The sequence below is a fragment of the Stegostoma tigrinum genome, chromosome 13 (genome assembly GCF_030684315.1).
Source record: "Stegostoma tigrinum isolate sSteTig4 chromosome 13, sSteTig4.hap1, whole genome shotgun sequence".
NCBI classification, from domain to species: Eukaryota; Metazoa; Chordata; class Chondrichthyes; order Orectolobiformes; family Stegostomatidae; genus Stegostoma; species Stegostoma tigrinum.
The window spans coordinates 36,581,043-36,593,426 of NC_081366.1; the positions used below are offsets into that span (position 1 = coordinate 36,581,043).

Consider the following 12,384-nt stretch of genomic DNA (forward strand, 5'->3'; position numbering starts at 1 on the left):
TCCTGCTCCTCTGATGCTGCTTGGCCTGCTGTGTTCATCCAGCTCTACACCTTGTTATCTCATTGGAATTAATAGTACAGATTTAGTTGAGGTTTGGGGTTTCCCTACAACCTGACAATTATATCTGCTGCTTCACTGATCTTGAACATTTGATGCTTATCTAAGTAACTTAAAAAACTTGCAGAAGTGTTACCTGTGAATTCTTCCATGATCATAATTTCCCTTCCATTTTCCACCCACTAGCTTGAGTGACCTAAACCACTGATTCTACAGCATTTCTTATTCCCTTGCAAATTCCACAAATGTCTGATTTGGCTCTTTCTTATAAGTCCTAAATTTCAATTGATAAACTTCAAGCACAAATTCATAAGTTTTGAGTATTACCTCTTTGATAGTTTCATACGCTGCAGATTGTTTTTCTGACAAGGTCATTGTTATACCTGTCAAAACATTGTAGTCACTTCACCTGTTTAGCTGCCTTCTCAGTTAAGGTAAAATATCTTCTGACTCCATCCTCATTAAAATTTAGGCACTAAGTTTAGAATTTTGTTTAATCAAATCCCTCATTGGAATGAGAATCATCTGAATTATTGCCCCTTCCTCCCTTTCTCATTCTAAGCTTTTCTTTTGCTATCTCATGTTCTTTAGTTTCCTTTTCTTTTTGGAGTTCAAATTTTCTTTATTCCATTTCTCCTATTTTTCTCTGTCCTGTCTTTCCATTATTCTCCATTTTCTTTTCTCTTCACTTCCAAGTTTTTAAATTTCTCTTTTTCTAAGTGCAGTTTTGTTTTTCATTCCTTACTGTATTTTAGCTAATTTCAGCTATGGGATCCCAATTCTAAATATTGCACTCCAAGTTTCTCATACATATGAGATCTTGCTTTTATTTCTGCTGTCAATGTGCCTGCTAAAAATGTCAGTTTAGCTTTAGTCAAAGATCTTAAATAATTCTTTGACAAGTCTTCCACTTCCAGAAAACACTTAGCAACTTGAAAAACCATCTTTAAATTTTGCGCAATAAACTTCACCACAACACAGCTGCTGTATATCCAGAACCACTCTGTAGCTATGACTTTAACACGAAAGACACAGATCCCTCTTAAATCCAGTGAATTTAAAAATCCTATCAAGAGTCCCTGCTCGTTCTGAGCCCGGCTGATGTTAGAACTTGCACTGATAGACTATATTTTGATTTGTTTTGGTTGTAACACAGAGGTCTCTCACAGAAACGTTAAGTTCTGAGGAACGGTCGCTGGACCTGAAACATTAACCCTGATCTTTCTTCACAGATGCCGCCGGACCTACTGAGCTTTTCCAGCTACTTCTGCTTTTGTTTCTGATTTACAGTTTTTTCGTTTTTTTTAAAAAAGACCTCTCTTATCCTCTACACTGGAGTTTGGATCATAAAACTATCAATGTGCATAAAATCCTATTAATTTGAAAACAATTTCTTAGAGAAATTATAATGGCTACTGTTAATTGTTATTTTCAAACACACAGAAAAACCCATTGGTTACCAATGCAAAAACCAAAATACTAAATTTACAATAAATATTAAAACATATAAATATATCCCACAGTTTATGTCAAATTATTGTGTAAAAACATTACATTCCTTAGGCATACAAGTGTTTGGGCTGATAGTAAACTATAAGGTTACAGTCATCGAGCTTGCTTTCATTAGAGTGTCATACTTCAAGTGATCTGAGAGAAGATGATATGAGATCTTTATACATACAGTGATACAGTGAGGATATATCATGCGCATGTCTCTGAAAGATATATGGACATGCTGACAGTGAGACATAACACAACAGGCCTCATAGAAGGTGGTGTCTTTGTGGACTATTTTTCAAAATGATTTTCTATCTTGAACAAATTTTTCCCACTTGCAATCATTTTTATTGAAAGGGATGTTTCAAAATCAGTTAAGGAAGTCTCTACATCTTGTCTGCTAGCAAACACATAGCTTCGAAATTGTTACTTCATCATAAAAGGTCTTCTGTGGGATCTATTCATTTGGCAGTCACATTTCCTGACTTGACCACTGGACTCAGACCTTACTTATCAAAGAATTTATGCTTGGAATGTCATACTCTAAGAACTGTTATGATCTCGGCTTGCTACCTGATCTTCATCTGATGCCCTGCAACCATTATCTCTGATACAGTCCTCAGATGGCCTGCTGGCCAGCGGACCTGTTTCAGATTGGAAGTCACTTGTAATATGCAAGTCATGGTCCGAGGAAGTGCATAGGATCCTGACGGCAATTTCAATGTCTAATTAGCAGACCATGTGCTGCAGTATCAAGTTGTGCAGTTTTTAAATCAGAAGTTTTTAAAGGGAATGCTGCAGGCTGCTCCCAAGACTATCTGGGAAAAATATTCTTTCAATGTAATAACAGAAAATGCCTGAAATATTCTATAGATCCGGCAGCATGTAGAGAGAGAAAGAGTTAACATTTCAGGTCAACGATCTTTTATTAGAACAGTTATTGACCTGAAAAACTAAGTTGGTTTCATTCTTCACAAATGCTGCCTGATCTGTTGAATGTTTTCAGTCTTTTCAAATTTTCAGTGATCATTGTACTTTTGTATTTTTTTGTTAGTGAGGCTTGAAGTGGATCCTCTTATGCTCCCCAAAAAATTCTACCTTCACGACTGCTTTCTCTCATCCTGGCTCCAACTAGCAGCTGGTTGATAAAGGGAGTCAGCTGATGACTCACTCTTCGGCAATTGCTATACGCAACATAATGCCGTAAAATGCCCAGGCCTAATGCAAGAAAGAACAATTACAACATGCATTCTCCCTACACATCACTTGCCCTCTCTATACCTTAAGCTAAAATCCATTCTTGTTATTTTTTTGTGTCCTCCATTTAGAATGCTTCTCTGCAGATCCTGAAACCTCTAACGAAGATTCGTTTCACTGTTGTACACCATCATGACATTTAATGTAGAGTCTTGGCTACAACAAAACCAATACACATATCCTTTTTGAAATAACCGGTAATAGTTTATTACTTTTTTAACCTACGAAACAGCCATCTTCACAAATGGGATTGTGTGGTTTTCTTCTTAACTTGGAGGCAAATTATATTGCTTTCCTCCCCATTTGATTAAAATGGATAAAATGTTTAAGATTCATTAGAATAATATACAACTCAAAATAAAACGAGTCAGACCATGTATAAAGCAATTTATGTGTTGACAAGGTTACATCTCCGGTAACGTGCAATAGCAGTGTAGCTATCAGCATAATCCAGTTCCACAGCTGACACTTAATTAGTTATCTTTAAGTCCAGACTTCTGGTCTAAATTCAGGAATAATATTTTGTTCCATACACCTCCATCCTCATAAGATATGCAAGGCTTAATATATTAACAATGGAGTTTCTTTACAATGTGTTGAAGCACAAAATACATCATTATCTACATACTTCTTGCTTGTTGGTTAGTAATCACTGCAAAAAAAGCACAACATAATTATTTAGTTATAAGTGTAAATTTCAGCAAATTGGCATGTATAATTGTATTGATTGTCACCCAAAATTTTTAAAAGTAGGAATATGAATTGAAACATAGTTGATTCTATGTGATATTACTATCAAAACCAGAAGGATACTTGTCTTGTGAAGCTGAGCAATGAGGTCCCACATGTAATTTCTAGATGTGGTGGTATAAAGAATCTCAGTCAGTTCAGAGTTGGGGTAAATGCAGTTCCTCAGTATTCATGAGGTAGGCAGGTTAACATCGGCAGAGGCCCTGCTCATTTACTCATTCCATTATAATTAAACTTCATTCATTTAATAAATTGGGAAAGGATTGAATAAGTATTCAATGATCATTCCCTTGTAGATCATTTAATAACATATGAATTTCCGCAGAAAAGTGCTTAAAACATTAATTCAATTTCAGTTTCAGTGAGAGCTCACCTGAAGATATAATGGAATATTTTAGGTCAATTGCAGAATGAGTGCCAGCGCAAACAATAAATATTTTGTTGATTGCAGAATATTTTTTAACGATCTTAAGTTTTAGTCATTTCTGACATGGACCATTTGGAAGATCTTAAACAATAGAACATAGAACAATACAGCGCAGAACAGGCCCATCGGCCCTTGATGTTGCACCGACCTGTGAACTAATCTAAGCCCCTCCCCCTACACTATCCCATCAATAAATTATGACAATACATTCACCGTGTTCATGATGACGTCTATCTCCCAAAGATGTTTAAAAATAATTAAAAATATAACTGAAGTTGTTTCCTAACACTAAATGAGATCCTGTGGAAAGGGAATCAAGGCCAGGTACAGGCTTCAAGTAAAACAGCATTAGAAGGTGGGGAAGAATTAGGCTCAAGGATAGATGTAATTCAAACCCAACTTGAAAATCATGCCGTATGTTCTTATTTCTACATAACACTTTGTATTATTTTCTTCTGGTTACTGAGAATTTATAGCACACAAAGTCATAATTTTGTCAATGCTAACATTTATTGTCCATGCTAACATTTATTGTCCACATAAGTTTTCCCAGTGACATCATTTCACCCTATCAACTTGCCTTTATATTACTTGCTACCTTGTATACTCTACTTTCACCTTGCTAGTTACTTCCATCAACTATTTCATAGGGTGCTGTTAAATTCTCATCATTCTGATTAAATGGCAAAGAGTCATAGAGGTTTAACGTATGGAAACAGGCCCTTCAGCCCAATGTGCCAATGCCACACAGTTTTCACAATTAATTTAGTCCCATTTCCCTGTGTTTGGTTCATATGCCTCCATATACCCATCTCAAGCATGTACCTGTCCGAATGGTTCTTAAATGTCAAAATTGTATTCACCTCCACCATTACCCCGGTAGTCCTCTGCATGAAAATGTTTGTAACTGTTCCCTTTCACTTTAAACCTATGCCCTCTAGTTTAAGACTCCCCTACCATGAGGAAAGCTGTTCACTTATTTATGCCTCTCATGATCTTATAGACCTCTATAAATTCATCACTCAGTCTCTGACTCTCTAGGAAACAAAATGTCCCAGCCTATCCAGCCTATAATTGCAGGATGAGAGTTTACAAAGGCAGGCATTCTTCATAATAAATGTGTAAGTAGTCTATTTTTTAATAGATAAAGTTATCAGTATACAGATGTGACTTTTGAATGCATAGATTTTTGATGGATGAGGTATGTTACCAGTGAATTTTATAAGCAAAAATTGCTTCTGGTCAGGTTCCTCTGCACAACTGCACTTTGCATTGGAAGCCCCATTAATCACAACACAACAGGGCCAGCTTCATAGGCATTCACAAACTACAGATATTCATGTATTCTTTATTTAGGAATACAGGATTGTCAGTAAATATTCTACTGATATCCTCCAGCTTCTAGCAGAATGCTGAAATTCTACAATGCACCATAAAAACTACCAAAATACGCCAATTATGGCAACTTTAAAAACAATTAGAAAAGCAGGATGTTGGAGAAAATCCTTACTTCTAGCAACAACTGTGGAAATAGAAACAGACTTAACACACAAGTTTGAAGGGCTTTTTATTTTTGATTTCCAACCACTTGTAATTTGCCTTTACTAATCTCACAGTCATTGTGTTGCAAACATACTGTTACAAATCCTGACCTTTGCACTAAAGTAATAACTCCATTCTGGCCAGGAGGGGTAGGAAAGCAAATGAAATAAAGAGAAAATAAAGTGTAACAGTGATTAATCTAGTAACTGTAGCCTCCTCTATACACATTAAATGTTAAAATCCATCATCGGTTCTACTTCTTTCAACACTCACTTTCTATTGTTACATTTTGTTGCAATTTTGTGTCAACTATTCCATCATAAATTCTGTTCACGTTTATAATGGTAGTTGTCTACAGTAGTTGTGCTGTAATTATAACATCCTACTAGTAGTGATGTTATAAGGCTTCAGTTTTGCATTTACGCAATCTCTCAGCTTATGCTGCAGAGTAACCTCAATGCTCCAAGCAATTTTGCTCATCACCTAATATTTAAAAAAGTCTTATTTTAAACATCTTATGTCTGATATGCTTCCTACCAACATTTTCTCTACTATGCATTCCTGTTCACAGCTACAGTGGAAACTGAGTACATAAATGTTCGGACTCCAAATATTGCAGTTTCTCCAGTGAAGGTAATATATTCAGCACTGGCAGGAGGATGTAATTTCTATGTAGTAACATTGAAACAGGAAGGGATCGTTAAGCCCATTGAGTATATTTTTAGCCATTCAATTAGATCATGGCTGATGTGTATCAAATTTACACACTGAGTATTGGCTTAGGAAATTACAGTGGAAATGTAACAATAATTTCAGAATATATTACTTTAAATTGGGAACTATTATAAATCTGTAACTTAGTTCTTTTTCTAACCCAGCTTCACTTGAAGACAACACTTAATCTTCACTCCCATAATAACTATGTAACCCTACTTTCATGTGGGCATTATTTAATATAATATCTTATTTACATCTATAGATACATTCTCAGCATTGCCAATCACACAATTTATTTGTAGAATTTACTTGGCTTAAGTTAGCTTTTTGCTCAGTCTCCTCTTGCATTGCTTGAACAAATTCTGAACATTTGTTTATTACACCAGTGGATTCATTTCAAGAAATTAAGATCACATAACATTAAAATTGACTATTCCCAGATAAATTAGGGAAGCATAAGTAAATTACCTTGTGCCAACATCCTGGAATCGGCAGGCCATCTGGGCCCTACAATGGACGTAGACAAAAGAATTTAATAAATGAATGATATTATTTTCATCCTGATAAACTCAGACATTTTTTGGGGGTGGGGGAAATCACAGAACAGCCATGATATACAGTGAGGATTGTCTCACAGACAGGATTCACAAAAGCTGGACAAAACTCAGCAGGTCCACTAGAATCTGAGAAGGGACTGATAAATTTACCTTTCAAATTAGAAAAATGAAGGTCCATGCCTGAAAACATTAGCTTGACCGTTTCTGCATAGGTTGGTTGACTTTCTAAAATCTTTTGTGTTTATTTCAAATTTTCAGCATTTGCTCCATTTTGCCTTTTGCTTATTGTGATTTTGATTTTGTTTAGTGGGAACATTAATAGAACATTTATTATGAATAAAAAGTTTATAACATTAGTGTGCCAACCCATTGGCTTCCACATCCAGAAGCTGCTACCATGCATAGACATGGGAGGTCCACTGAATGGAAAAATAAAAGCAGGGAATGTGCAAGTGGATTATAAATGTCAGTATAGACTAATTGTGCTGAATGTCCCACTTCTGTGCTGTGTATTGTCTGTAAACACAAGTATAAAGTATTTTATCTCAAATTGTTTCATTTATTTCATACTCCCAAGTTGAGCATTATGGATATTCTACACAAGGAGAAAACTTTTAAAACTTTAAAAAACAAAATGTGCCCTTTCCCTGAGGAAAATCACTGGACATATTTCTAATTAAATAAAACAGAAATCACATACCACTGGACAAGGTTGATCTAATCCAGGAGGACCTTGTTCTCCCTTTTGCCCCTTGCTTCCTTTTTTACCTGGATAACTTCTCTCTCCCTGTGGAGATAAAGACAAGGCAAATGTTTCAATCAAATCTTATGTGAATGCAATATCAGCCAATGATTATGTGTGTAAAAGATATACATTTCTTTCACTACCTTCATTAAAAGTGCACAGTGAAATTTAGTTATCAGTGCAGGACATTACATAATGCAGGAATAAATTCACAAATTAATCAGGCTTTTAACCAAGGCTTGCTTTTGCAGTTATCTGCAGCACATTAATTTGTTTTTAAAAAGGCTGAAGTTGATGGTTCTGCAAATATGGAAGGTGCACTTCCTTCTGCACATGTAGTTACAGTGCTAGACAAGAACAGGAGTGTCACTTCTGGAAAGTCCACCTACATCTGGTTGAAACAGTTAAATTGCTTAGCAACATCCAAATCAGAACTAATCAAAAGAAACATCTTGGCCTGCTGTGTTTGTGTACACTGTGTTATCTCAAACATCTGGTTACATAGTCACCTGGTTCTAATGGAGATGGATACCAACACGACCACTTCAGTCAGTGCAGAATGTGTCTTTAACAAAATTCACTCAGTATAACAAACCTTAAGTTTATGCAAGACCTCAGCTAGACTGAGAACCTATAGCAGGGAATGTTTATAGATTAAAGATGCAAATTTTGGTTCCGGTCTCTCATGAAAAGTAACTGTTTCAGTTACCACTGTTTGTTGTAAAAGGCTCAAGCCCAAACTTGATGGGGCAAAATTAGTTGAGACCAATTCACTTAGATTGACTTGTCTATTTTCAATCAGAAAATGGTTGCCTGACTGAAGTCCTAATTAAATACCTGAACGTTCTTCAGGAAGGTCTGTGGAGCTGAGGCCACCTTACATGTTGACCAGGAAGCAATTCCATGTTTCTGCAAGGCCTGCCCAGTGCCATTTGTAAAAATAGAGGCAGAAAGCAGAAAGTGAATGAATCAAACTACTCCAGTTTGCAGAGTGGGCAGCACTGGTTGTACTGATTATGACCCTATGTGGGGTTTTGCCTTTGTGGGGATTTTAAACAAGTGGTAAACCACTTTTCATAGCTGCACAAATACCCAATCCTTTGCATAGAGGATTAATACGGAAAGCTGACAGGGGACTGTCCTTCACAAAGCCGGACATGAGCCATGTGTACTTGCAATTGTGGTTAGATGAGGATTCCCACAAGCATGCTACAATTAATATCCATAAGGGTTTTTATCAATACAAGAGGCTGCCATTTGTGGTATTGTCAGCCTGTGCCATTTTCCAGCAGATGATGGAGAACATTTTACAAGGTCTACCCCAGGCTGCCATTTACCTAGATGACATGTGAACAACAGGGAAGCTCAATAAGGAGAACTTACAGAACTTGACATAAACATTTGTCCAAAGTGGGTCTAAACCTTAGAAGGGAAAACTTTGTGTTCCAGCTACCCCAAGTGACCTGCTTGGGCTACAGAGTTACACCCACTGGAAGATAAATTGAGGGCAATCAAAGGTGCCCTGTCTATATTGGAGCTTAGTTCTTTCCTTGGCTGGTGAACTTTTATGGAAAATTCATAAATAACCCAGCCTCCATCCTGGCACCTTTGCATCAATCTTACAAAACAGCCAACCTTGGAAATGGTTGTGTAGCTAAGTGACAGGTTTCGTGGAAGTGAAGAAACAGTTATCATCATCTACGGTGTTGGTACATTAATGATCCCAAATGAGATCTGGTATTGATGCAAATGCCTCACCGTATGGCATAGGGTTACTAATAGTTCATAGGTGGCCCAATGGAGAGGAATGTCCAACAGTATACACATCCAGGACTTTGGCTAATGCAGAGTGTAAATACATTCAGACAGAGAAAGAAATTTGGCGGTCATATTTAGAGTCAGGAAGTACCAGCAATACCTCACAGACATCAATTTGTAACAATAATAGACCACAAAACCCTGCTAGGTCTACTTAAAGAGGACAAGTCAATACTGCCCACAGCTTCAGGCAGTGGGCTCTAATACTAATTGCGTATAATTACAATTTGGAACACTGTCCGGGAGGCCAAGGAGCAAATGCAAATGCACTGAGCTGCCTCCTGCTGGCAGATACACCACCATGGGAAGAATCCATGTTGGTTTTAAATTTTCTGGACACATGGTCACCTGTGACTGGAAGAATGAGACTTTGGACACAGAAGGATCTGGTCCTGGCAAAACTGAAACAGCTGGTAGTGATAGAGGATCACAGTAGAGGATGGCATATTATTATGGAGGAGCAAGAGTGATTGTCCCAAGCAAACATTGCGCTCGATACTAACTGAACTCCACAAAGGTCATCCAGGAACTTTTAAACTGAAAATGTTTGTGAGAAGTTATGTCTGGTGGCCAGAATTGAATGCATACATAACCACATTGGTGGGGCAGTATCCAGAATGCCAACAAATTACTGCCAACAGCTCCCCCATATTTGTGGGAGTGGCCGGGTAAACACTGGACTCAGCCAACTATGCAGGTCCTTTCATGGTTCAATGTTCTTAGTCATTGTGGATGCCCATTCAAAGTGGCTGGACAGGCATAGAGTCAGACACAGGAACGATGTAGAAAAGCCACGCGCATCTTTTGAAATACACGGCCTCCCAGAGGTGTTGGACATTGATAATAGCCCATCATAATAGGCCATTCCCTTACTAGCAGGGAATTTGAGTATGTCCTAAAGTCGAATGGTAGTCAACTTCAAGGACAGCTCCATACCATCCACTATCCAATGGTCTGGCAGAAACAGCAGTCCAAACTTTGAAGGCAGACTTAAAGAAACAGCCTACAGCTTCAGTAGATACCAACTGTCCCACTTCCTATTTGATTATCGAATCTTCCCGTATGAAACTACAGGGATAACTCCAGAAAAATTGCTAATGGGGAGAAGACTCCACGCCAGGTTAGATCTGATTTTCCTGAACCTGGAAAGGACTCGGTGGAGGGCGGCGGGGAATGAGAGAAGAAAGGTCAACTGCACCAGGAACACCAGTACTGCGCACAAGACTCCACTGAGCAAGAGAGATAGTTTAGTTAATGGCCCAAAGTTTGGTATAGAAACCACAGGAATGGCCGTGTATGGGAAGAGGCATGGTTGACCCAAGGTCGGGTCCAGTGACATATAAAGTTTAGGTAGGTGTGACGATCTTGAACAAGCACATGGACCATTTGAAAGCTGCAAATGTGCAAATGGTGCCACAGCAAAACTTGCCCGGCTCCTCAATAGCCTTTCTAACAGTTCCACAACACGTGGGTTCTCCCTGTCCATTAAATGTTGAAGATATCTTAGAATTTGGGATGGTCATGGCGGACTTTGCTGCCTCAATGCCTTTGCTGCCTGAAGATGAGAATGAATTTCTTTCAAGATGCTCCAGGTTGAAGAGACGAGCTACTGTGCATTACTTGCCACCCATATCAGAGACAGAGTTGGAGGGAACTGAACCGCCCAGGAGGAGCTACAAGACAAACAGCCTATGTTCTTGCACTCAGTGGTGGAGGAATTTAGTGATTATAACAAGGTCAGCCAGGTAGACTTCATAGAATGAGTTCCTTGATTGGGGCTGTTAATCCGATCCAATCAGGGAGCCCTGGCTGACAGATGTAAACAAGAGTGTCAGACATCCCATTCACTCAGAGCTGGGCTCTTAGGGAGCTGGATTACTGTCAAGGACTCTCCACATGTAAATAAGAGTGACTGGCCAATGGGATTCTGGCCTCTATGGAGATATTTCACTGAGGACCAAATATCGTAAGACTTGGATAATATCCAGATTTGGGCTAATATGTGGCACGTGACATACATGCCACACAATTGTGAGGCAATGCCCTTTGCCCTTGACATTCAATGTTTAATACCATTGCTGAAATTCCACGGTCAATGTCCTGGGAGGTTACCATTGACCTGAAACTGAACTAGATGTAATTACGGTGACTACAAAAGCAGAGGCTAAGAATCCTGCAGCAAATAATTCACCTTCTGATTCCCCAAACCCTTCCACCATCTACAAGGCACTGGTCAAGAATGTGATGGAATATTCCCCACTTGCCTGGATGAGTGCAGCTCCAACGACACTCAAGAATATAGAACATAGAACAGTACAGCACAGTACAGGCCAGGCCCTTCGGCCCACGATGTTGTGCTGAACTTTTACCCTAAACCTAACGTCTATCTAACCTCCACTGCTACCTTATGCTATCAAGAAGCTTAACACCATTCAGGACAAAACAGCCAGCTTAAAAAACACAATACTTGGCAGCAGTACTATACACTAGCTACAAGATGGTATGGAAAAATTCACCAATGTTCCTTAGATAGTATTTTTTAAACCCCCATGCCAATACCATCTAGAAGGACAAGGCAGCAGATATATGGAAACATGGCAAGCTTCCCTCTAAATCGCTTACCATCCAGACTTGGAATGTATTACTATTCCTTCAGTGTCAGTGTGTCAAAACCCCTAAATGAATGCATCGTGGGTTCATCTATACTAACTGGACTGCAGAATTCAAGATGGCTGCTCAACCTTATCAAGGGCAATTTGGGATGGGTAATAAATGTCCAACCAGTGACGTCTACATTACATGAATGAATTAAAGCAAGTTAACAATCTCTTTGGCCTTTTTCTGTCACGTTATAGTCCTAAGTTAAAGTAGTGCAATTAGTAAAAGTAATTTTATTCCCAACTCTGCTTTTTAATTAATAGCTGCATATGTCTCTTACCTTGTCTCCTTTTTCACCTCTGTCTCCCTTCAGCCCCCTCAGTCCTGGAAAACCCTGAAAAGAATGATGATTCTGAACG

At 38.4% G+C, this 12,384-nt stretch overlaps 1 protein-coding gene across 1 annotated transcript in view; it reads right to left on the bottom strand.

Moving 5' to 3' along the window:
• Positions 1-3,012: 3,012 nt before the first annotated feature.
• The window catches only part of LOC125458537 (collagen alpha-1(XXIII) chain-like), a 188,884-nt gene continuing 179,512 nt past the window's right edge, over positions 3,013-12,384 (bottom strand). The window contains exons 17-20 of the mRNA XM_059650680.1: positions 12,306-12,359; positions 7,505-7,591; positions 6,716-6,754; positions 3,013-3,463 (exon numbers count right to left, since the gene is read on the bottom strand). Coding sequence (XP_059506663.1) covers positions 3,461-3,463; positions 6,716-6,754; positions 7,505-7,591; positions 12,306-12,359 — 183 coding nt within the window. The 3' untranslated portion in view covers positions 3,013-3,460. The remainder of the gene's footprint in view (positions 3,464-6,715; positions 6,755-7,504; positions 7,592-12,305; positions 12,360-12,384) is intronic.